At 40.3% G+C, this 26,844-nt stretch overlaps 1 protein-coding gene across 1 annotated transcript in view; it reads right to left on the bottom strand.

Annotated features, from left to right (window-relative positions):
* cdh16 (cadherin 16, KSP-cadherin) overlaps positions 1-26,364 on the bottom strand; it is a gene marked incomplete at both ends in the record, with an annotated part of 28,861 nt that extends 2,497 nt beyond the window's left edge. The window contains 14 exons of the mRNA XM_083999872.1: positions 740-979; positions 1,686-1,816; positions 1,894-2,135; positions 6,883-7,074; positions 10,864-10,940; positions 12,128-12,340; positions 13,929-14,079; positions 15,553-15,678; positions 21,635-21,831; positions 23,312-23,470; positions 23,910-24,039; positions 24,347-24,481; positions 26,126-26,224; positions 26,320-26,364. Coding sequence (XP_083855998.1) covers positions 740-979; positions 1,686-1,816; positions 1,894-2,135; positions 6,883-7,074; positions 10,864-10,940; positions 12,128-12,340; positions 13,929-14,079; positions 15,553-15,678; positions 21,635-21,831; positions 23,312-23,470; positions 23,910-24,039; positions 24,347-24,481; positions 26,126-26,224; positions 26,320-26,364 — 2,137 coding nt within the window. The remainder of the gene's footprint in view (positions 1-739; positions 980-1,685; positions 1,817-1,893; positions 2,136-6,882; positions 7,075-10,863; positions 10,941-12,127; positions 12,341-13,928; positions 14,080-15,552; positions 15,679-21,634; positions 21,832-23,311; positions 23,471-23,909; positions 24,040-24,346; positions 24,482-26,125; positions 26,225-26,319) is intronic.
* Between the last annotated feature and the right edge of the window lie 480 nt (positions 26,365-26,844).

Raw genomic sequence — 26,844 nt, 5'->3', positions numbered from 1 at the left:
ACCACAGCCATTATTGGTTACGACCAGGTGCAAAGCACTCTGGGAGATTCCTCTTTTAGCCTCCATTAGCTGGCAGGAACCCAGCGGTGACGCCAAAGAAATTACACAGATGATATAATTACAGCTGGGCTCAATCAATACCAACAGGAACAGGGTGAGTGAAAGAGGGAGATTTAAAAAAAAAAAAAAAAACCCTGAGAGGGAAGTGGCTGAGATGAATCACTTAATGACAGACGTCATAGCAGTACATAGTTTGCATTAAATGAGCCCAACGCTAACAGTTTACAAGCGCAGAAAAGACATAATTACATTACACCTCCCATCCCAGATTGGTGTGAAGAAGCGACGTGGGAATAAATAGAAAAAGGACAATTTGCTCAGGGCCTCATCACTCTGACTCTGTACTCATGGATGGCGTATATCGTTCTATAGAAATCCAAATAACTGAAAACATTGGGTGTACTCTGGTAAACTCTGTATCCACTGGCTCTATTTAAAAATCTATTTATAAATAACATCACGTTGCATTGCTGCCTTACTCTCTATTTTATTCAATAGCAGACTGATAATCATCAAATTGGATTTGGCTCTTTACAATGCAGCAGTACAATGCATGTAGCATCTGCTTGTGTAACCACATCAATGTAGAAAAGCAGCAACTCCTAACGACATTATCTTTCCTTGCCTCTCGTCTCTTTTCGCCGTGAATCCACTAACGCTAACTAACACCTCGGCTCACCATTAATAGGTGTCAACTTCCAGTTACGGCGAACTGTGGCGTCGCTGCGTAAGGAGAAGTTGAGCCGTCCTCCGTGCTGTGGCCCGTCGCTGTCCCTCGAGGCCAGCACCAGAGCTTGGTCCTCCCAGCGAGGCGTGCACAGATACTTCCAGGAATAGTCTCCGACCAGAACTGGACTGTTGTCATTCACATCCAGGATTTGGACAGTGACCAGGGTGGATGCAGATAAGGAAGAGTTTCCTTAGGGGACAAGAAGAGATGTGCAAAAGATAAAAGTAACATTTCCTCATCTACAGTTCCTCTCTGTTATTATAAATGGGCTTGCACTTATATAATGCACTTCATCTGACCACCAATCTTCTAATTGCTCTACCACCTGAGCCACAGTTCACCATCATTATATCCTAGTCAAACTTAACTCATCTCTGGAGGTGAGGTGGGATGAGTTGGGATAGAAACGCTGCAGCTTCATCGCCCCGAGATCAGAACATTATATTTACATCTGCACTACATTGCAGCAGTGTTCTTCACCTTGCCTCACCTTCTTCCCTGGTTCTTTTCGACTTTCTCTTGATCTCACTCTTCTGCAGCTTCTTCTAAAACTGTACTCTTAAGAAACTGTCTGCATATAGAAAAAGTGCACAGACTGACAGTATGTGGTAAGTGGTGAGTGTGGGCATGTGCGTTCTTTTGCATGTACGCGAGGGAGGTGAAAAGAGATCTTTAAGATTATTCAGTGGCAAAGCAAAGAGAAATACATTTGAACCACTTGTCACATTTAAGAGAATATGTAAATATCTACCGATCAAATCACATTATACATATTTATAAACCCTAAACAACATGTAGGTTAATGACTAATGCACAGGAATGGATCGTGCTTTAACACAGGCCCCATATATCAAATATGTATGGTATTTATTTAAAATAATGAAAGCGATCTTACGTCCATCTACTGCAATGACCTCCATGGTGTATGTGCTGTTCTCCTCTCTGTCCAGAGCCTGCACCGTCTTCAGTTCTCCTGAGTATTTCCCTATTGAAAAGTATTTCTTGGTGTCGCCTTGAAGAGAATATCTGCGCACAAGAAATAAGAGCTGTGATACTTCGAGACATTATTATTCACTCAGTGTTCATTAAACCCAGGGTTTTACCTGATTGGATGAGAATCAGGGTCATAACCTCGGATGGTGGCGATCACCCGTCCCGGCTCCTCGCCCTCTCTGACCGTCACCTCGTAGTGGCTCTGAGACAGGATCGGACCCTCGTTCACATCGTCGACATAGATGGAAACTGTTGCTGTGGATGCCGGTCCGTATCGGCCACGGACCAGAGCCACTGGGTTCTGAGCGCTGAGCACCAGGATGTATTCACTCTCACGCTCAAAGTCCAACACCTGCGTAAAAAAAAAAAAACATACGTCCACAGAGGGATGAAGGGACAGAATATGTAGTTTTCTTAAGAATTTCCTCTGACATTATTTCAGTTGACAAATTATATATATATATATATATATATAATGCATATGTAAATGTGGGAAACTAGGTAGGGTGTGGGGTTTTATGTTTTATGTTTCTATGTATCTGTGGGTGTATGAAATGTGGGAATGTATGTAAATGTATGTAATATGGTCAAGGACACACTCCTGTGGATCTATCTATCTATCTATCTATCTATCTATCTATCTATCTATCTATCTATCTATCTATCTATCTATCTATCTATCTATCTATCTATCTATCTATCTATCTATCTATCTATCTATCTAAATTATAATAGTAATGAATAATGAGTGAACATTAACTTCTCTTGTGAACATTAACTTCTCTCAAGCCATTGTCAATACAGCACTTTACTAATGTTTAATGCTAAATTTAACTTGTGTGGTACATATTCACTATATTATCCACTGTATTTATATCATTGCATTTATTGCATTCAGTATATTTTATCCTATTCTAAAGCCTGACCAGGGACAAAGACTGCAAATTAGCTGAAGCGAGACGTCTTGTATGCATCGCATTTTCCATTATTTGTGGCAATGTTGTATGTATCGTCCCTGTTACAGTAAATACACATGAAAATAAATAAAATAATAGTGAAAAAGACACTGTTTTCAAAAAGAAAAGTGTTTTTCTTTAATTTTTTTAATTGTAGAACTAGTCCTATAATAAATTGATCAATTACTGACATTTCCACCAAAGTTTTACCCAGATCTAAAAATGTTGCACCTCCCAGAGCTGCAGCAAATGAGATAAATTAAAGGTAATACTCCAATTTCTGTGAAATCAGAGTAATTTCATGAGGACACTGACAGTCGGTAAACACCCACACATTAACACAGCATGTTGCCATTGCAGGCAGGAGGAGGAATGGGTGGTGGGGGGGGGATGAGGGGACGCTGTGCAGTCCCGTGTGTCCGGTCCCTGTTTTGTACTTCCAAGGAAAACGGTTTGAGTGTCAGTGTTGCTGCACGAAGCCAGCTGATTCACAAATGTGTCAAACATTTTCCATGATGATGCACCGAGTATGTCCGTGGAATAATTATCCGAGTAAACCAGTCACGTTGTTACGCCGATTTGTAAGAGCACAGAACATATATGGCGAAAAAGTTGTATTCAATGTATAAACACTTGATCATAAATGTATATACAGTATAAGCAGATAACTCTGTCCACAAATGCTGAAACGCGTTTTTAACATCTGTACATGCAGTGTGTGCTACATTTGAGTCAAAACATTTGGAGCAAATTTGGGAGAAGCAGATTTCAAGTGATAGGATTATCATAATCTGTACACTAAAAATAGTAACTGTGACCTGTTGACTTTGTTTGACGGATTAAAAACGTAGTTTCAGAGTGCGGGTATGGATAGATTAGCTGCATTTATCATGGTGTGAACAGTGCAGAGGAATGCTTGTTATACATTTGAAGATTTCACAGATTTTAGAGGCAGGACAAGAGTCATATATTTGATCTTAATCTCTACTGTATTTGATTATTTTAACATCATCTCTACAGTACAGTCCTGCCTGGAAGCTCATGGTTGCTGTCAGGTTTTAACCATAAACGTGTTCTGTCGGCCAGTGAGACGTTATTAAAGCAGCGCTGCCTGACAGCATGCGTCTCTGTTGCCAGGGAGAGGGAACAGACCTTGGAGGGTGCACGAGCGCTGCTGCTGACTGGAAGTGATGCATCAAACTACTCAGCGTGTGTGAGCGCATCACATCATGTGCACGGACTCTGGAGGTGGTCGTTAGTCATCTCAACCTCTGTATTACTCAAAGTCATCACATGGTATGTTCATTATCACATGTTGTTGATAATTCAAGAGATCACATTAAATGTATTATTTTGGACTGTATAAACTTTATTTTCTGACCACTACAGAGCAGTGGAAACAAATTGCTACATATTGTCTCCCTTTATTGATAGTTGATGTAGCAGAATTGTTAGCATACAATTGCCTATTTACATATTGACTCCCATTTTAGCTCTATTTTATCTGCAAAAAATAACTAATTCTTTAGCTAGTAAATGCTCAACTATATTCACCAGCTAGCTGCTAACGGTCATTAGCTGTTATCTACTGAGAACAGCCATCTGCAGCTGTCTAACCGCTCAAAAACCATCGTGAGAGTGAAACACGACAGTGGATTTGTTGGCCAGAAACCCAAAAACAACAACGAGCTGGAAGATGCTAGAAATCTCCAAGGAGCGCGGTCGGCGGGGCCATGAAGCCACATGACAATTCTCTGTGGCTTTACTACTTCTGGTGACCCAGAGTTAACTTTTAAAATAGTTATTACTCATACTCATACGCAATATTGAGCTCTAAATAACTGTACTAAATTTCCATGAGATACTAACAATTCACATATTCTACATTTTAGCTTAATTTCAAAGACTTTAGCTGCATTTTGTTGAATGTTCCTTAGGTCCAGAAATGTAAATCTCTAAAATCAAATCCCTCAAATCAAGTTCTGGGTAAATTCACAAGCCCATGAAATGTTTTTTATTTGCCACATCACGACTAATCATAACAAACCTGCCTTTTTAAGGAAACTAGTCCTGTACTGTTGGCTCATTAGACAAATCTTCTTATTAGTGTTTATCATTATTCCTTCTATGACTGTATATGACTGTTTTTAGGGTACATTTTAAACAGATTATTCTTACATTTTCTTAGTTACGGACAAATCTGTCTGTTTCATCTATTCATTCACTGATATTAAATGACTAATTGAACTTAGAAGTCTTGTTTCATTTAAACTTCAAACAAAGTTTCATTAGATTTTTTTTTTAGAAACGATGTCTAATGTTTACCGCTCTACATCCTGATTAGATTCCCCTCACTCCCCCTGGTTCATTATACATTTACCTCCATCTGCAGCCTGTGTGGTAAACTGCCATTAGTGTTCACACAATCTAATTATTCACTTGGGCCGTGAGCAGTGTGTAATTTCTAATAATGAAATGTGTCTGCCTTGTGGCTCTGACCTCACATTGTAACATGATGAATTAAAGGATTTGCTCAAGTGCATTTTAATCCACTGGGGCTTTACTTGTGAAGGATTTAATTTTTTTTTTTGCTGAAGTAAACTACATAAACAACAGTTTCTCTTCTACTATTAGTTACTGTACAGTAATTTCTAACAAGGTCAATACATGAGCTATAAACACAGCTGCTCACAGAGAAAATGATCTATACTGTACAGTACTGTACTGTAAATTGGCCCATTGCCATAATCCCTATAGTCTTAGCAGTAGGTTCGTTACCTTTAATTGTCGGTGCAAGCTATTTTTAGAATGGCCGAGCCGAGCTGTGAACTGCTCAGAGCTACGCTACAGAGGGCGGCTAATGGGATTTATTGGTTTCCCTCATCAAAATCATCAAATACACAATCTAACAACTCCACAAGGCTCTGGTGGACAAGTTGTGACCTGCACATTCACCACACTATGAGATAATAACAGAACTTTACCAGACAGAGTTGTTTTAGAGGAAAATTCATGCAAAACAGCTGATGCACGTTCCTGTCGGGGGCAGTTTTTCTGCAAACGGTCTCTGCATTTGCCTCTAGAACAACTCTGTCTGGTAACGTTCTGTTATTATTACAACTTGTCCACGAGAGCATTTTGGAGTTGTTGATTTGATGAGTTTAATGAGGGAAACCAAGAAATCCCATTAGCCTCCGTAGCGTAGCTCTGAGCAGCTCGCGGCTCTGCTCCGCCGTTCTAAAAATAGCTTGCACTGACAAATAAAGGTAACTAACCTACTCCTAAAACTATAGGGATTATGGCAATGGGCCAATTTGCCAAAAAATGTTGAACTATCCCTTTAAACCAAATTCATGCAACGTCCATTTTTAGCTTTTAAACGTCTCCTGCTTTATCTCAGAGGAACGGGTGCAACTCACAGCTCAATCACATTTGTCAGCTCCCAGGCTCTCTCATACAGACCAGACCATTACAGTGCACACACACACACACACACACACACACACACACACACACACACACACACACACACACACACACACACACACACACACACACACACACACACACACACACACACACACACACACACACACACACAAACACCCACATACTGTACATGGACAGCCACACACACTCATTCCCCAACACATCCCTAAAACACCATGCTGGATTATAGGAGGCAGGCGAAGGGTGATGTGCCCCGGGGACAGGAGAGATTATTAGGCAAAAACATTCCATTGACATGTGGACTCTTTTTTTTTTTGGACATATGTCAATTTTCTTTTTCAACCTTTTTTAAATGTACACACTAAAATACTGACCTAAGTTAAATGGTACTGGTTTCCTCACAGAGCCAGCTATTGAATGATCTCTGCACAGACACAAGGACAGACACGAGCCATCGTGCCAAAAAACTGTCCTTGACATCGCCCCTGAGAGGAGAAACATGTCGGTGGTCTTTCACACCACAAACAGGATAGGGAAAAACAACCGAAATAGCACAACATCACACTTTGGACCCGGCAGGACTTTCCCGGTCTAAATCAGTTTTATCAGCGTTTTTGTGTGGGAGGGGACCAGCAAGGCCACGAAATGTGTTTGTATGGGGGCTGAAAGTGTGCGTGTATGTGTTGTGTTCACCTTCGAAAGCACAAGCGACACCTCATTGGTCTGCTTGTCGGTCACTAGCGCGAAGACCTCCTCCTCGTTTCCGGACTCCAAACGGTAGTCCACCTGCCAGCTGTCTCCTCCTCGAACATCTGCATCCCCCGCCAGCACAGCTGTCACCGTGGTGCTCACTGCAGCGTCCTCTGGGATGTGGAAGGGGCCGTACTGTCGGAGCGGAGACAGAAAACATACGATCACTCCTGTATAAAATGCATTTAAGCAGGCTTATGTATAGGAAAATATAAAATATTTATTATATTTTGTTGTTAGTTGTTTGTCTTTTGCGTGCTTGTTTGTTTTTATTTTAATGCTCTTTATTGCCAATATGTTTTGTTGTTAGTTGTTTGCTTGTCCTTTATTTGTTTGTTCGTTTTTATTTGAACGCTCTTTATTTTCACTATGTAAATGGAAATCTTATGTACAAAGGGTAGGCATAATAAGCTACTGCTTCAGCCTACACCTTTTGGTTGCATGTATTACTGACCAATCTATGGATTTTGTCAGTTGCTTCTTTTTTTAATCAACCAAATGAATAAAATAAACCAAACTAACTAAAATATTACATTTTTACAAAGAGTCAACTCTCATCAATTCAAATTCAAATTTGCTTTATTGGCATGAATGTTAGGAGAACTATGTTGCCAAAGCATCAAGAATCAATGAAACGTAACAAATACAACTCACAGAATCATATATATACAAATAAAATAAAATAGAATTAAAAGTATATATACATTTATAATCCCTATGCGTGTGTGTGTGTGCTGATGAAGTGCTGTCTTTCTCTCTCTCTTATACATTGGGTTATAGACAGGTTGGGTGTCATTAGGCAGTTGCAAGTTGTTATATGTAATGAAAAATATACATACACATATTAAATCATATTAAATTATCTGTATAAAGATATTTTGTTCTGGAGGTGTAGTAATTTAGCCAAAGAATACATGTGTTAATCTTTGCATTAACAGCTGCATTAGGTGTTAAATAATATCATGGAATTTTTGACCTGTAAGTGAAAGTCACAGATGACCAGCGGTCCAGTTTTCTGTGTGAGTATATGTTTGGCCCCTCTTGCCCTCCCGGTGTCGGCTGACCTTTATTCACACACCTCTGTGTGTTTGGACAGCCGTTTAATCTGCCACTCACAGATGTCCTCTAGTGAAGCAGCCATGCCTCTGATCTGGCTGCCCCATCCACAGGGTCCCTGAACCCCTCGCCCTGTCACCACTCACCTCCCACATCACTCCCTATAGCGCTGCCTTCAGAATCGGCATGGAAAAAGCTGCACTACTCAGGCGTGACCTGCTCAAGAGCATTTTCCACCTCTGTGTTTGTGGCTTGTCTGTGTGTGTGTGTGTGTGTGTGTGTGTGTGTGTGTGTGTGTGTGTGTGTGTGTGTGTGTGTGTGTGTGTGTGTGTGTGTGTGTGTGTGTGTGTGTGTGTGAGTGTGAGAGAGTGCGAGGGGTGATTACTGGAGCGAGTGTGCACATTTGTTTGAAAATGAGCGCTCAGAAAGTGCCACAGAAATCCTAAATTGTCAGCTTGATGGAGCGAAGACATAAAGCTGTTTTATCAAGGAAAATATACAGCACACTCTTTTTTTTTCTTCCAGCCTTTATTCAACAACAGTGTTTCCTGTTATTGGTCTGGACATTCATGCCAAGCCTCAGCAGCCAATTTCCACTGTTCAAATTAAAGGCAGCAGCTTCTCCCTGCTCTCTTGGCTCAAAATAAAACGTTCCTTCACAGCTCGTAACGTCCGTGCACTCTCACCGTGTCACTATGGTCTGACAGAAAGAACAGCCAGAGACCGGTTCCCCATCATCACAGCACGATGGCTCTCCCACGTAACTCCCAACCCTCGTGACTTTGCTCTCTTCTATTATGTGGCACATGTGGGTGGGAGTGAGGGGATTTTCTGTAACTGCCTATCTTCACTCTATTTTTTTTCTTTTCTTTCATACCAGCAGCTTCATCGAAAAAACGAGGGGAAACCACTTTCACATTTCACGCCGGGCCCTTGCAACTGCTGCGTTAATGACGCCTCACCCAGCTGGATCACACAAGCTGCATCGCAAAAAAGTAAATAAGGATGAAATAAAAAACATGAAAGTGAGTGATTGTTGGATTTGCACAGTTTGCTTATGTCTTTTTAATCACATTTCGCTGCAATTTGTGCTTTTATGAGCCAGGTGAAACTAGAGAGGAGACAGGAAATGAGGGGGAGAGATCGATGGGGAGCAACACGACGCACAGATGCCTGAACAGAAGCGATGCTGCTCGTCATGGCTGCCAAGGGAGCAATTGTCAATGTTAAATTGACACCCAAACAGCCAGAGTCATTATTATGAGGTATTGACTACACTCAGGTGAGCTTCAAAGCAAAGAGGTGGAAGTTTATATTCAGCTATGAGTGGTAGGAGCTTCTGTGGATTTTATATTTTATATAGATTTAGTAGATTATATATGTTTTCTTTTTCTTTTTTTTTTTTTTTACTTTATTGTGAGATACAAGACAAACAACATAACAGACATACAGCAATGGATACACAAAGTGTACACAAGGTGTGCATGTGTGTGTGTAATTCAAGTGCAGTGTAGTGTGGTGATCGTAATAGTGCAGTAATAAAGAAAGAAATTAAAGGGACAACAAGGAGTTTCTATTTGGTTCTAAAAAGTCTCACGTTAATGTGGATGAATCTACGCTACCTACACTTGTTAATCGGCCCATTTTCGATAAATATATCGTTTTGTCTCCATCGTTATTTTCTTATTATTAGTGGTGGTGGAAATGCTGGTCGAGCCGACCAGCGTTTCCTTACTTTCGGTTTCGCGGCGAGTCATGAGAATTACGACGGTAACTGAACCTCTTTGAACCTCTGACTTTAATTCTTGATGAATGAAAACATGAGTCCGTCTTGCGCCGGTCAAAGAATTTTACGGTGCGCGGAGGCTCATAAATGTAGTGTGAAAACGCTTCGCTTTTCCAAAACTCCTCGTTGTCCCTTTAAAGAATTATGATAGTAACATTGGTCATAATAATAGTAACAGTATAAAGGGTATTAAGGATAACAGTTGTGATAGCATCAGCTAGACAGCAAACATAACATGACTCATAATAGCACTAATGACAGTAATAATCCTGAAAGTAAGAAGGAAAAACAGGAACAATAAGATCAAAGGATGAAAGAAGGAAGAAAGAAGGAAGAGGGAGCGGAGGATGGATGCTTAAATGGAATTTTGAAGAGAGAGAGAAAAAAAAAAGTAAATAAATAGATAAGAATAGATAAATAAATAAATAAATAAAATGAGTGAATGAAGCTGTGAGAACAGGAGAAAAAATAAAAATAAAAAAAATAAATAAGGAGGGAAAGAAGGAAAGGAGAAAAAAAACGAACAAAAAAATGAATACATGGATAAGTAAATAATAAAATGGGGACATTTTATGAGATGTCACATTGACAAGATGCATCAGGTCCCGTTTTTTCTTCTTCTGTCAGCATTGTACTGTACGTCATTCATTACAGACATATCTGTGAGACCGTAATAGCGGTTCTTACATCACGTCTGACGTGTTAGTTGCCCTGGGTGTCGCTGTGTTGGGTCATGATGTAAAATAAATAAATGAGTGGAAACTTGCCTCCAAAGAAAACCATATCAGATTAAACTCTCAAAACACTGTCCACTTAGAGAACAAAGAAGTGAATAAAACTCCTCCAATAACATGGTGCCGTCGCTATAAGCCTGAGATTAGAGGGCGTATCTAGTTCCCCGCCAGGAAAATTAGATCAGCAACCTGCAGAGCGGATTCACAGTCTGCAGTCCAATAGCCACTTATTATGGCCTGTGATGTTTGGCCTGCCTTTATTTCCAAAGTTACAGTTTATCGAACAGGACGTGTATGTGTATGTATGTGTATGTGTATGTGTGTGTGTTTGAACATGTGTTCTGGTACCTCATGTTGAGAGAAGACCGGGGGGTTGTTGTTCTCATCCTGCACCGTCACCACCACAGTGCAGGAACTGTTCAGACCTGCCAGGGACATCATCACAGCTTCTGTCAGTGACTCAGGGTCAGACCATCACACAAATAAAGTCCGCTGATGGAACAGGAAGAACCTCATCTTGCCTTCATCACACCCTGATTGATGAGTCATGCAGACCACATCATCTGTCACTCCAGAGGCTAGCGTGCATGCATACATCCCTCGGATGTTGGGGAGTCAATGAGGCCAGTGTGACGCAAAGCTAATAAACGCTTGTTTGTGACTGACTGCCATTACGAAAGCTGATTTACATACGCATATATTATATTACATTACTGCCTGGCACCGTAACTGCCTTACAATCATTGTTCATCATTTTTCTCCTTCCTCTAACGTCCCTCCATCATATCCTTACGGTAACTAACAGCTTCACTTCAAGCTACTTCTTCATTACGACTGATAAGCAACAGGCCCTGTGACCGGCCATGCGGTGATCAATTTAATAACAGGCACGTTCACACTGGAATACATCATGTAGCTTTCTGTCGCACATTTAATTTGTCTTATCTGTTGTAGTGCCAGGTGAAAACCTGTCTGCAGAATGGGTTTTATATTCATCTAACATAATATAATGTAAGTATGGTCGAAGAAAACAGCAATTATAAGAGGGTGGAAATATGTTCATCATCTATTTCTCGTAGAATTTTATCAATAAAATATGAATGTATCTTTTTATATCTTTATTAATAGTTGTGTATATTTCTAAATATTTGGATTTTGACTCAATACAGTCCAAAGCCTTGGTAACACTTTATAATAAATACACACTATTAAGCATTAAATACTGAATTCAACATTGATAACACGTAAATACTCATTAGTATGTAGTTTATAAACACAGTTAATGTTTTACTCATCATTGATAAGCACTAACTGTGTTTATAAACTACATACTAATGAGTATTCATGCATTATAAATGAAGAATTCAGTATTTATTAATGCATAACTAATGCTTAATAGTGTGCACTTATTATAAAGTGATGAGCAGAGAAAAGAGTCCCCTGTTTATCTCTAATGTTGTAATCCTGCCAACATGAGGCTCTACTTCAGGAGCAGGAAATACAAATACATAAATATTAAGATGCAAAGTCACATTTTAAAACTGTTGGAGAGATTTCATGAGGTTGTAAAGGGAACAATAAAATTGTGAGGCTGGTTGTGTTTTTGTATCACCTTTGGCATCCTCAGCAGTGATTGTGAGTGTGTACTGTGGCGCTGTGCCCTCCATGCTGTCTGCTTGGACGGAGATGACCCCTGAGTCTCGGTCCACTCTGAAGAGGGCACGGGGGCTCTCTGGGATTTGTCCCACCAAACGGTAGAAGATCCGCACGTTGTCTGTCTTGGGGTCGTCGTTGTCGGCCGCCTGCACGGTCAGGATCTCTGTCCCTGGGGGGAGAGAGAGAGAGAGAGACTCACAGGTTTTACTCACATCGTATAAAACAGTCTTCTCGCTGCAATAAGAAATAGCGACATGTCATGCTGAACGGGAATCAGTGGGTGGAAGGACATGACAATAGCTTTCTCATTTAATCCTCACTCAGTGATTCCATTAAGATTAACAGATTGTCCCTTCTAATTCATTTCCCAGAATCAACCATTTTAAAGCATCAACAAAAAAGCTTTTATGAGGACGGGACCTGATATGTCACAACGCACCATGTGCTTTTTATGAGCATGGGTAGGAGTGAGGGTGCTTTCCCCCCCGTGTCCTGGCAAAAATCCCAATCTGCTTTCAGAAAAGGTATCTGGCACTCTCAGCCCTTTCATCGCTGCAACGCCGCTTCCAGACAGCGTTTCTCCGCTGTGTTGTGAAACAATATTCCCATTTTCCCACGGAGTAAATGCGACTGTTCACATCACACAGAGGCCTCATTTTGTTGTTTTGCTTCACAGGTAATTAAAAATTTCAACAGAAAGGTTCCACTATCTTTGGGAAAATATATTGTCCCACTGAAAGCTGATCAGGGAGGTTTTGGAGAGTATTTTCCATGGATGAAACTAATGATTATCTTCATTAAAGGAGAATTCCGGCCATTTTTGACCCCTAAATCGTTTTCCTGATGGTCACCCAGTGTTGGGGGGAGCAAAAAACGCGACAACGCTAACCCATGGGGGCAATTCTTTCAAACACTCACACTCACACTGTATCTATGGTACATGACTCGAATCCCTATTACACACCACTGAAATCATATAGTGTACAGTATAAACAGTATAAACTTTGTTTTTGCATGTTATCACTCACCTCAGATAGCCGAACTCTGGAACGTCCTGGAAAGACATTACTATCCGATCGCAGAGCGCCTGCTCTCCCCGCCACAGAAACAAACACTTTTTCCTTGTTGTGATGATTTCTTTACAAAAATAAACGGCCGAGCAGTGCAGTGGTAATGTCCATAATATCTCCGACCGTTTATTTTTGTAAAGAAATCATCACAACAAGGAAAAAGTGTTTGTTTCTGTGGCGGGGAGAGCAGGCGCTCTGCGATCGGATTCACGTCATGTACCATAGATATTTGATCGTTTTTTGTTGTGGTTGAAAAAATTGCCCTCATACTTTAGCGTTGTCGCTAGCGCTAGCGCCGTCTAGCCATGGTGTAACTCCGGTTTGCCTGCATCGTTTTTTTCTCCCCCAACACTGGGTGACCATAAGGACAACAATTTAGGGGTCAAAAATGGCCGGTATTCTCCTTTAATAATTATGAGTCTACAGTATATATCGTCAGAGGAAAAATATCCAGTGAAATGTTGCTTCTTTAAAATGTTGTTTCAACCCACCAACAGTACAAACCCTTAAGATAATAAGATTATGTTATAATTATCTAAATGTATAAGAGACATAAAAGACAGCAGTATTTTTCTCGACTGATAATATATAATCATCATTGCAGCCCGACTGTTTTCCAGCCCATGTTTTAAACTCACATCATTGCATTTTCACAGACTGATAAATATAGATAAGTCTGTCAGTTACCACGAGCAGCCAGCTCCTTGACCACGGTGTGATACTGTGCTTGTGGAAAGGTGGGTCTGTTGTCGTTGGCGTCGCCCACCATCACCCTCAGCTCCACAGGCTTGGCAATCTCTCTGCCATCTGGACGCTCCACCACAATGCTGATCTGGAACTGACGAGACAAAAAAAAAAAAGCCAAACATGACGTTTGTTTGTTCCAGAAATGGAGAGATTGAAAATATCTGGTCAACTGGTTTATGACAGATGTGGCGCACGTTGACATTGTGACCTCAGGGTGCTCCCATGCCTGGTACATGATGGGATAGGGTGAGCTTTTAAAGGAAACGAATGGATGGATGGATGGATGGATGCATATCTATATCCATCAGTTTGTCCTCCTGTGAGAAGGCTGCCTGAGCACCATCACTCATGCAGGGACACAGATTGACTGATGGAGCTCAGACAAGACATATGTGGCGTTTTCAGGCTTGTTAGCACATCCACGGATCATCTGTCATTTCTGGAGTTATGCATCCATGACCTTTCAATCACCGGGTGTGGAAAAATAGCTAAAAACTTATGTCTGCTCCACCATTTTCCTCTTTTTTTCATGTGAGCACATTTCAATGAACGTGCGAACTGCTAATCTGCTTCAATGACCTGAGACGTGTTGTGTTTGTACTGTAGCCTGAATTAAAAGTTATCCTCCTCTTCTTCCTGCCAGAGACTGTGTACACTAACATTACATAACAATGCATCAGGCTGATGGAGCACTTTCAACTTTCCATTACATGATCATCACCGCAGTGGACAATATGCTAGAAGCTTGTGTTATTGAAGACTTATCACATCCACTGATGTGACGCAGTCTTTCTCTGTTGTTCTTTGGCCACTTGAGCATTTGTGCCAGAATGTACTGTTCACTGAGCCATTCAAATCTCTGGGGAGCTTAAGTTCTGTGCAAAACTCAAGAGTGAAATGCAAACAAATGGACTTCCATTTGTAATGTTACCCCAAATAACATCTCTTCTCTTAGTCTAAAGCGAGCAAGATGTGTAATGGAGCCTCTATCTTTATAATCCTTCTCATAAAACAGACAGACAGGGTATGTTCAAGAAGCAGCAACTCCGCTTTTCAGGTTTCGGGTCGTCTTCTCAATGACCTCTGTTTAAAAATAGACTGTGCTCAGTGCTCCTGCAATAATGTGTCCCTTTAATTAAATCATTAGGATCATTAAGCTGTAAGTAAAATTAGGAAAGATAATTGAAGTGCGAGGTTTCTTTTCATGAACTGTTTAGTGTCATTCAGTGTGACACCTGGTGACGTTTGTCTTCTGCATTTTGAATTCACTATTTTGTTCCAACAAATAATCAAAGTAAATAAAACCCTCAAAATATTACACAATATTCTCTTTGATCTTTAAGAACCAGAAAATATTTGGCTTTTAAATCAGAGCAAACTGTATACAGAGATAATTGTATGACATGCACACAGCTATAACTCAAACAAGAAATAAAGACCTCTGTCTTTCATGGAGGATCTTCGTGGCCCCTACAGCTCGTATGTTTAGACATTTTAAACAGCAGTCATAAACTGACATCCATTACCCAGGTGCTGCAGATGTTTAGCTTGCATTTGTACAGACCTGGTCCTGTGTCTCTCTGTCCAGAGGGGCGTTGAGATAAATGACTCCTTCTCTGCTGATGGTGAAGAGCATCTCTGGAAACTCCCCCTCCAGACTGTACTCTGCATGACTTCCACTCCATTTGACCTACATAAACACACACACACAGAGACAAACAACCAAAAAAATATCAGTATCTAAGTTTAGTAAACATCATCATCAAAGCGGAGCGACATGAAACGCTGAGACTCAGTAGACCTGTACTGTAAACCCAGAAAGCTTTGCAGCGGGGGCCTGCGTTGCATGATGTGTAAGCGCAAAGCTAAGCTACCATTTGTTTACATGATAAGGAGCCATCCAAATGCACTGACAATGATGTGGAACAGAGAGCACAGCCAAAACTAACTATGCAGGCTGAAGGGGATTTTCCACTCTGCTTTACAGCCCTTGACAGAGGGCTGTGCAGTGGAGCTGAAAGCGCCCTAGTAGCTATCAAACAGCACCCAACAAGGAGAGGAGCCCAGTCACAGCACAGCTGATGCACACCCAGGGCATGTGTATCTCTTCAACTCACTGTCACACACTCCTCCCTTGTTTTGGAGATGGCTGCCCAGACGCTATGCTTTTGTATACACGGAGCCACTTCACACAGCTGGCTGCTTCTGGAGTGTTATGCTGCCTTTCTGGACCTCAGAACTTAAAAGAAAAATGTTTAAAGGCCTGATTGATGATCACCGACTGTTCTATATAAAGTTCTATACAAAACATCTATGAAGTCATCTGTTTTGCCTCCGTCAGTGTTTGAGTTTGCAGAGCACGTTCTGTCTGTGTGAGCTGCATCGAGAGCGCCTTCTGTCCGCGTGTGCTTCTCCTCGAGGCACTGAGGAAACCAAGACATTGAATTACAGAAAAAGAGCACGACACTGTGATACACACAAAAGGTACCAGGAAATACTCAAATATTTAACCGTCAATAGAAAATTAAACTACAAGTATTTTGACAAAAGATTAATTGTCTCTATTTGTCGGCTACAGCCTCTGAAATATGAGGATTTCCTGCTTTTCTTCATCGGTAACAATAATCAACAAAATATGTATTGGTTTGTGAGTGTTGTGAATCTGTGGACTTTATAATTGTTATTGAAAATGTATGGAAAATACATAGAACAAATGACATTTAACATAATTTACAGATTATAGAAATGATCTGCAGATGACTTAATAATGAAAATGATCATCATAGTTGCTGCCATATACTGGATTTCTTAACAGCTGATGTTGACTTAGGCAGGTAACACATAAAATAACAGCCCATATTTTTGATGTAAGGGAGAACAGAAAGATGTTTGTAGGGGAAAATATGAACCAGCTGTAAACGAAACACTGACTTATTATCACCTGATAGACTATAGACTAAAGTTGAGAAGGTAAACAAATCACTGAACACACTGTATCCTGCAGATACAGAACAACGTTAGCATTTATTAGGATTCACTTTACTGACTGACCCTTTAGGCGCCATGTAGGGATGTCACGATTACTTACTTTCTAAAGTAAGCTTCCCAAAAAAGATTATGTCGGAACCATATCGGCAGATGCACTCCAAAATAAAGGTTAATGCACAGATAGGCTACCGGTCCATTTAACTAACGTAACATTAAATTGGTAGGAATTTAAACAAACAAACAAAACATGACAAAAAACGATTAAGATAAACGTAAACATTTGGTATAGATGACAATCTGTAATACGTAATGTAATTATATTTTGAGTATATTTGATTTTACACATTCATAGTGTTGTGAAATTAATGAATGCATAATAATTGTGATAATTGTAACACCGTGATTATTTCTCTGACAATAATCGTACCAAGAAAATTCATAATCGTGACATCCCTAGCGCCATGTGATCTCCACCATCCCCTGGGGGAAATATTGCTGCGTTCGATTGTACTTGGAACTCGGAAAGATCCGACCTCTGAATCGGAAAAATGCAATAGAACGGCCCTTGAAGTCGGGACTCCAACACGGGAACTCTGGTAGAATCCAAGCAGCCCGAGTCGGTCGGAATTACGTCAAAGCAAAATGGCGTCGCACACCGTAAGGGTTTTTTATTTATTTAGGCTATTTATTTTCCAACCTAGACATTTAAGCAAGGGAGAAGTTATGGAAAAGGGAATAGCCTAGTTCCACGCGTACTGCAGCAAGAGTTGACATCTGCATGGCTCGCTATGAGGTTCAAGGTTCAAGGTTCAAGAGTCTTTATTATCCCAGGGGGACAAATTGTTTCACAGCAAGTAGTAAAAACATACAACAACCACATCCAAAAAAAAAACAAAAAACACAAACAGCCACATCCAACATTCAACATAGGTCATTTAAAAGCCTTGTCACTGTAGGAACAAATGAATCTCTCCATCTGTTCGTCTTACATCTAGGAAGCAGGTATCTGCGTCTGGACGGAAGCAACCTGAACTCTCTGTGCGAGGGGTGATCTGGGTCTGCCAGGATCAGTCTGGCTTTGGTCACTGACCTCTCCTTGTGCAGGTCGGAGAGGTCATTTAGGGCTGTGCCTGCAATTTTTCTGCACATCCTAACGATACCCACGATTTTGTTCCTATTTTTACATGTTAAAAGACCAAACCAGCAGATGAAGTTAAAAGTTAATAAAGACTCGATAAAACAAGTATAAAACATTCTCATAAAAGTAGTGTCCACATTAAAACCACGGAGCTTCCGATAAAAGTACATCCGCTGATGAGCCTTCTTATACAAAGAGTGTCAACGTGGGCTTCGAAGGTCAGCTTATCGTCAAGTGTAGTTCCTAAATACTTGTATTGGCTCACAACTTCCACTTTTTCCCCAGAGATCACCGCCGGTGTGTTTGCAGCGCTGTTTTTTCTAAAATCAATGAGCATTTCTTTCGTTTTGGAGACATTTATGCTTAAAAAGGAGGACTCACACCAGTCAGTGAAGTCCCTGACCACTGGATGACGCATGCAGGATTCCCCCATAGCTAATGTTCTTCCCCAGCAGTACTTTTTGATGCTTGAAAGACATCAGCTTACTGTGGCTGGCCATGTTTTCCGAGGTTGTGCAATGAATTTACCTCAGAAGTTGGAATTTCCGACCCGGATCTTTCCGAGTTCCGAGTGCAAACGAACGCAGCACATCTTCTATCTTCTATCCCCTTTAGCTGCTGAATGCTTCACTTTCTTCACCTGCTTGTCATTAACTTTGTCTGGTGTTTGTTTGTTCTTTGTTTTTTGCCAGGTAGTCGTGTGTTTTCACATCGTTTTGCTGATAATAGCAGTGAGAACAAACGCTGCTCATCTATCAAACAGAGAGAGAAACTAAGAGGCTGAGGAAAACTGTGGATTTCTCACAATGCATGACGCCTTTCACATCGCACATAATCATCTGATCAATTGCTGACGTGGAAATATTGATTATGGCTGCCTTAGTGTTGCTGTCGCTCCCACCTCTGATGACTAATGTTTAGCTGAAGCGTTGATGCGAGTGTCATTTGTGACACTGAACGCTGTTTTCGGGGACCGTGACGAAGGTCTGAATGGGATCGAAGCGTTTCTGCAGCAAACAATCAGATTTCATTTGTCTGTGAAAAACACACTGCGGTGAAGAGCCTTGACTCATTCATTCACGAGCTCTGCTGCCTCCCCTCCACTCCAAAGTCTCAATAGATTGCATTACTGAGTTCAAGTAGTTCTACTGATTGCATTGAATAATCAAAGTTTTAGGCAGACAATCAAAAACATACAAAAGATAAGGGACTGAAATTAACCTCCGTGACTGTGAATGATGCAAAAGTGCTTATAACAAAAGCCTGGATGAAAATAAGAATAACCTGCACACTGATTTTGAAAAAAATACAGCGAGAGCTTGCATTTGATTGGGAAAAAAAAGAGTGAAAACGATCACCGAAGCAGCATCTGCCAAAATGTCATCACACCGCAGACGATGTCAGCGGCAACGTTAGTTACAGACAAGTGGATGTGGACATGACTGCTCCATTTATCTGAGACAGTGGGGAGGCAGAGATCCATAGAGTGGGTCTTTGAACATGACTATTTCTGTATGTGTCATAACAGCGGTTAGTCCCACCACCCACTGTGCACAGCGCTACAATCACTCAGCGTAGGCGAAATGAGGCTTCCCCCAAGTAAACATCCAATGCTCACCTAATCCACTTCTGTGTGATTTAGATTCTGGATGAGGCCGAACGGGCCACCGTAACTAAATGGTTTTCATATATACGGTTCAGTGATGGATCCAGCTGAGGTTTCTTATTTTCTAACATATTTAAGATTAGAAGTGATACACAGATACACAGAGCAAATCTGCTCAGTGAAATATTTTCAGGAGAAAAATGCTTTTGGTTGATATCAAAATTATGTATTTTAAAAGTCACCAAACTGTGGTTAAAAGTGGTTATCAGGTGTTAAAGCTATAAGAGAAAGGGAAATATTCTATTGTACATTTGAACTGGCCTTTGAAAATTGTGAAATATGAAAAAAAAAAAAAAAAAAAATCAAATGTGCCTACACTTGTGAATCCACACGTTTTCAGTGGGTGGAAGGGGCTGTTGGAACAGGAGAGATGAGAGGCTGAGGGCGAGTGTGGGGGAGGTGGGAGAAAACAGGAGGAGGGGGAGGTATTGTGAGGTATGATCTGGACACGGCGGCTCTCACAACCTGCACAATGCGTTTCGATTCAGCTGCAGCAGCGGCTCCACAAGCCTCTTTGTTTCCACAATTCTCGGTAGTGAATGGATAGAGTTTATTTTTTGCCATGCAGACGTACTTTTATAAAAATGTCCTCTAAAATGATAACTGCCACTTCTAGCTTTTTTTTTTTTTTGCATCTGTTACAAAACCTCTGAGGGCTTTTGAGTTATTTATAGACATGTAGCTGATATGGCTAATATTATGACAACCAAAAGGTTAGACAAGACCAAGGACAGGCACAGAGCGCTGAGAGAAACCTTTAAAAGAATTTACACTTCGGTTCAGCGAGAAGTGTAAACTCTCTTTACCACACATTTGAGCATTGATTGACTGACTATCAGATATCATCAGGTGACACTTTTCAGAGTTGGTCCTTGTTGAAATATGATCTGAAAATCAGTCAATTTCCTCATGAAACCTACTGCTGCAATTTCCTTGTCCAGTTTCACTTTTTTAATTTCACCAAAGTTTACTGACAGGAATGTGTGGAAACTTTTTAATTACGAATTGCTCCGCCAAATTATTTTGTCAATTTGTACTCATTTAGTCCATCAATGGTCCAGAAAATAGAAAAACAACTTGTTCTGTCAGAAAACAAAGATGTAGCTAGCAAATTCTCACAGGAGAAAATGTGGAGCTAGAGCATGCTTGCATCAAAACATGACGTGAATTTGATTGATCACCAAAATTAATGCTGATTAAATTCATGTTCATGTTTTTATTCATGAATTTGAATTTATGGGTTTAAGGTCATTTAACAGCTGAGACAATAAGTGGATACAACTACCACAAATAGATAAATAAATGAGTAAGAATGACTGTCTACTGCGTTGGTGTCTGGATAAAGTGAAATATCAAAATATTAAAATAACAGGCCATATGTCGAGCGTATTTTAGGGTGGATGTTGCCCTTAAGCTGTTAGTTTTGTATAATACCCCTCCGAATGGTGGATTGTGGGCGGGTGGGATAGTGAGTGATCATGGGAGTTAAAGTGACTCAGTCAGGAGGTAGCCTGAAAGGATCCATGGCATTTGAACAGCATCAATAATTCAGTATTTGGTCACTTAGGAGAACCCAAGAGGCACTAAAAACAGCTACTGGCAATGTGATGCCACTTTACTGAGTCCAGGCTATTGACAGAGTTTGGTTTATTGTAATATGATATAACAGTTGGTGCTGCATTTATAATGGAGTCAGCACTTACACCAAGTTGTTTATTTGATTTATGGTAGAAAATCAAGTAAGTAAAAGTGCTTTTAATGCAGATGGGTAAAAACACCTCACACTTTGCTAAAGTGGTGGATTTATGTTTTAAACGTTTCAAATAAATGCCGTTTAGGGTTTTGCCGCCTCACCTGTGAGATGGGGATGGGGTAGGGGCCTGGGAGGTTCTCCTGAAGTCGTACGGGGTCGGGCGACGCCCAGGTGTTTCCTGTCACCTCAACAGTGACAATGCCAGTGGAGAAGAAAGCGTTGGCCTTCCCGCCCATGTCCTTCACCATTACCGAGAGCTTATAACGGCCGCACATCTCTGGGTCCAGAGTCGATGCTCCTGGTGGCCACAGTGGAACACATGACATAGAATCAGCTTCCTTTAAATTCAGACTATATAGTGTAGTGTGTGTGCAGTGTCCCAAGTACATAAAAATGTAGAGAAACCCAAAAGTAGAAGGAGAACAGAAACCTTCACAGTATAATTATGTGAATACTTATGGAAACCCCATTACACACATCACATGCTAAATTTAACATGTCCAATCTTTTCCAACTGTTGTTCTCACAAGTTCATTTTCAATTTCCTGCTCAAATGGAAAAGAAATAACATAATCATCCACTATAATGACAATCATAACTATTAGTTAGAGCGCTGGCCTGAGGATACAAAGAAGAAAATCAAAGAGGCAATTTTTGATTTTCACTGTTGCTATGAAGTGGACTGGAAGTAATTGGCAAAGTGTCAGCAAGTCTTCCAGCCTCTGCCAAACTAATAAAGGGCAATACAAGAGCTACAGAAATAGCACCAGCACACAGGACTTTACTGCATCTAGGGCAAGTGTACATGTGCATGTGTATAGTATGTGTATGTGTATAAGTGCATGTTTGTTTGAGTAAGAATAATTAATAGCCAAATGACTTTTTTTTAATCATTTAATTATTTGTCTTGACTAGATGAGGAAACAAGCAGTGATGTCAAGTAAAAGCCTGACGAGATGAATGCTGGCTGGTTTGTGTTTGTTATGATTCATATCTAATGAAATAAGCACATACACGTGAACCTATTTATCAATTTCATTAATTCATTTTTTTTTCTCATTTCTACATCATATAAAAACTAGTGGTTATAATGGACAAGTTCAAGAAGAGGGTTCACGTCATTCTGTGTGGCCTATGGACCACTAATAGGAACTCTTGACACCCAATAAAAACCTTATTTCAGAAGTTGTTTCCAAATCAGCACTGAATTTAATGTCAGAGGCTGGCAAATACTGGAGTTTAGTGGCAGATAACGATTATGATATTTTCATGTTTTAAGATATCCAATGATTTTTATATTGAATGCCTTAAATTAAAAAAAAATATATATATATAAACAAAACAAGTACTATATGTTTTTTGTTTTTTTTGCTGATATATGCAAGGTGCTAATTGACTGTTTTGTTTTTTAGGCAATATTGGTGATGAATATGAAACCAAACCCTTGGTTCTGTAACTAAGTGGTTTGTTCAAACATTGCCTATATCTTTGACATAAATAAAATGTATAAAAACAACAGGTCTCCAAAGTTGCAGAGGGTTAAGTCTCGGATTTGTCAGTGTTGCTGTTCCAGAAACAGCCTCTCAGAAAAAAAGAATAGAGACTGAACCGTAAATCTAGTGTCAAAAAACATACATAAGAATCCAGATTTTAAAAGTCTAATGGGTTCCTCCCTGGCCTATGCCCCGTCCCTCCACTAAAAACACAAATGCAAACCAAAATTTGTCTCTGGGGACAAATAAAGTCAAACTTCCCTCTAGTTACAAGTTGGGACTGACCATCCTCAGTGAGGGAAACCTCTCCGGTGATGGAGTCGATGAAGAACATTTGACTGGAGGGAATCCTGGGCGTCTGCTCCATGAGACTGAACCTCAGGTCAGCGTGGACAGTGTTGCGGTCATCGCGATCCAGTGCCTCCACCTGCATGAATGGAATCGCTGGTAGACACAGGGATGGAGCAATTATCAGATATGGCACCATCTATTACACAGATTCTCTAGTCCATGTTTTCATATTTTACTGCTAATGGGTACACTCCATCTCCTCTGAGAATAATGAACACTGCTTAAAAAAAATACATTTTGTACATTTGTATCTAACCTGATTGCTAAGCCTGGTGACAGTTTGCAGAAAAGCATTTTTAGCGTAAACAAAATGGACCTGTGCCAGGCTGCCACGTCATTGGTTCTGTTAACACTGAAGATAAAGGTTAATTGAAGCTTCCGGAGATGCATTAGCCACGTTTTTACATGTGTTTATCCAAATACTGAATGCGTATTTATAATTCATGTCTTTTGTATTTCAGGGCTGACAAGTGAGGCTCTGAGTGAATCGGGTTGTGCAAGACGGTGACGTAAGAGCTGAAGGTTCTTGTACCTTTGAGAAGCCCGAGCTGCACGCTGCCTCTCATGCTCTCTTCTATGAAAGTGGGCACATTGTCATTCTTGTCGATGACACACACTTCGACAGTGAAGCTCTGACGGTGCCCCGATGCTCTGAAGGACACCTGTGGTACACACACGTGCAAACATACACACACACGTGCACACACACACACACACACACACACACACATACACATATCCACAATCACAGCATCTCTGAAGAACACCCTCTGGAACCAGCATGCAACCTCCCCATGGGAAACAAATGACAACCGAAAGAGCAGTTGACGGTTGAAAATTGGGTCATAAACCTCATGTCATGTGAATTTGATGCCTCTTGAATGAATAATTTTTTGTGACAACTGTTCATCAACTTAGACATGTACGGAAATGTGCTCCCTACTACAGCGATATAATATGGCAGAATACCTGCAGAGAGTAAGATGGCTGTTTCTCTCTGTCCAGTGGTTGGAGAGCATACAGGAACTGAGCATCCACTCCAAATATCCCCTCATCATCCCCTGTTAACACCAGGTCACTGTAATTACCGGGCAGATCTTGGAGCTGTGCAGAAAAGAGGAAAATTCACAAGACATCAGGTTGTGTTCCTTTTTTAAAAGGCATGTAATGAGTTAAAAGGTGTAGGAGGCCTGGATAGAGGAAAATCTGGGTAGTTACTGAAGCCACCAGTAGATTGACTTAAACAGGAAGCCACATTAGGCTAATTACAAACTGATTTGACTGAACTGATAAGACTCAAATTGAGTACAAATACAAGTAAAAACTATCGGTACTATATCCCATTGTACATTTTTGTGGTATGTTGACTAAGAAAAACAAAAATGCAGCACTCATATGACCTGCAGCTGATCTTGATAGTCTTAAATGTAAAGCACGGCATTTTGTCTATTTCTTACAGTCTGTGAAAAGGCCGAAACAATTCAATTTCATCACCTCAGCTTAAAGTTTAGATGTTCTGAATTCCCTACATACAGTAAAGATCCTCTAAAAAGGTGTCTACATTTATAGCTAGTGATGTGTTAGGCTTAGTCATTCACTGAAGTCTACAAGATGATTATAAACCCTCCTGCAGTGGCTTTATACTCTTGATAGCTGCGCAAAATTGATCCTTGAAAAAGTTAAAATAGAAGAAGTGTGGTGCTCTCTGGTGAACAGACCATCATGAAGAGCTTTTTACCCTGTACAAATTATTACATCCTTTCCATTTCTAATATAAAGTGGGGTTATTATTCAACTCCTCCATTCTGGCCATTACCATGCTATTTACAGGGTGTTAATGACACTCAGCGAGACGCAAGGACTGAAAATACGACTGCGTTTCATGCAAAACGCGATAACGTCACAATAAAACCAATCAAAGTGCCAGATTTTCATGCCGCTACGCAATCCAGAGGCTGCCTGAGTGACACGTATGAATAAAACACCCCGCCTGCCACCCAGCTGGACTGATTGCAGAGGCAGGGTCTGACGCCTGAAAAGCATTGTGAACACTCCAATTATAGTCTAGTGATGACGCCAGCATGTTCATACATCTTCAACCTTGAGGGCAGAAGGTAGAGAGAAAAATGGGACTGATGCAATTCTGGATCCCCATTCACCTTGACAGTCTTAACACCACATGCCTCATTATTTGGGTGTTTTTTTTTTAGAGGCCCACAGTGCTGACAAAAGATCTATTCATTGATGTGGTTTTATATTAAGAACATTTTAGTGATTAAGTGTCCTCAGCGAACTATGCATTAAACCCTTCCATCGGTTTTTGACACCTGTTTACCAGTTACTGTCAACTTGCATCTCAACATTTATGGATGTGGCATATGAGAATAAAATCTCATGTATGTGCTTTAAATGTTTTTTTTTTTTTTCCGCTTAGACGTATGTGCCCATTAACTGCTGCCCATGAAGTTGGAATATAATATTTTTTTACCACTTCTCATGAAATAATTGTGACAATGTGATTTATTATTGATAGATAAAGTGCATACCTTCTCAAAACTTTGTTGATCAATCTCTTCCAAACATATCACATAAATTAAACCACAATTAACCTTTATAATAGGAATAAAAGGAGGAATGTATCTGAAAACAATAATATTCCAACTTTATTGGCAACAGTGTATTTGAAAAAACAAAAACTTTAGATTATAAAACTGTTTTGATAAAGTCAAATACACTGAAATGCCTTACCTTGGCTAGATACCATGGGAAAATGCCATTGTAGTTTTCTGGGACACCGATTTTAAAATTTGTCGCAGAGCATGGTGTAAATGTGAAAAGTATCACCACCTGTGGGAAAAGATATTGTATTGATGAGGTTGTCAATGCAGTAATTTGCTGTTGTAAATAAAAGTACCACCGTTGAAGAGTATTTAACATCTTACTATGAGAGCTATGATCAGCAGTGGTGCAGCTCCTCTCTCAGCCATTAGTCCCTGTAAATGTGGTATATTCACAGCGTTTCAGACCAACCACATGGCCTCAGCCACACAATCAACACAATTTCTGTCTTGTTACTGATTCACCACCGTGGAATTCTTTCATACACAAAGATGTCACAATTTTACATGCACAACAGTCCAATTTGAATGCATAACCACCGACGAAGCCATTTGAAACATCAAAACTACAGTCACTTCAGCAGAGATCATTAAAGACACTTTGATTTGGAAGTAAAAACTTGGTTTCTGTTGTTTCATTGGGCTTTAATGTCACAGCTGTTGTTTCAGTAACACCAAATCACAGGCAACGGTGCAGTGCACAAGCTACAGCAACACACTAAATACTTCACTTATTCCAATTTCAAAACCTCTGAACTATAACAGCAAACTTAACATGTCCACTAGCTCAAGTCGGGAACCTCCACTATACTTCTTTTCCAATTTCCAAAAAAAAAGAAGAAAACTTGT

Source organism: Trachurus trachurus (genome assembly GCF_905171665.1).
Source record: "Trachurus trachurus genome assembly, chromosome: 3".
Classification (NCBI taxonomy): Eukaryota; Metazoa; Chordata; class Actinopteri; order Carangiformes; family Carangidae; genus Trachurus; species Trachurus trachurus.
The sequence above is the reverse complement of the archived record's forward strand: the minus strand, read 5'-3'. Positions and strand labels throughout refer to the sequence as shown.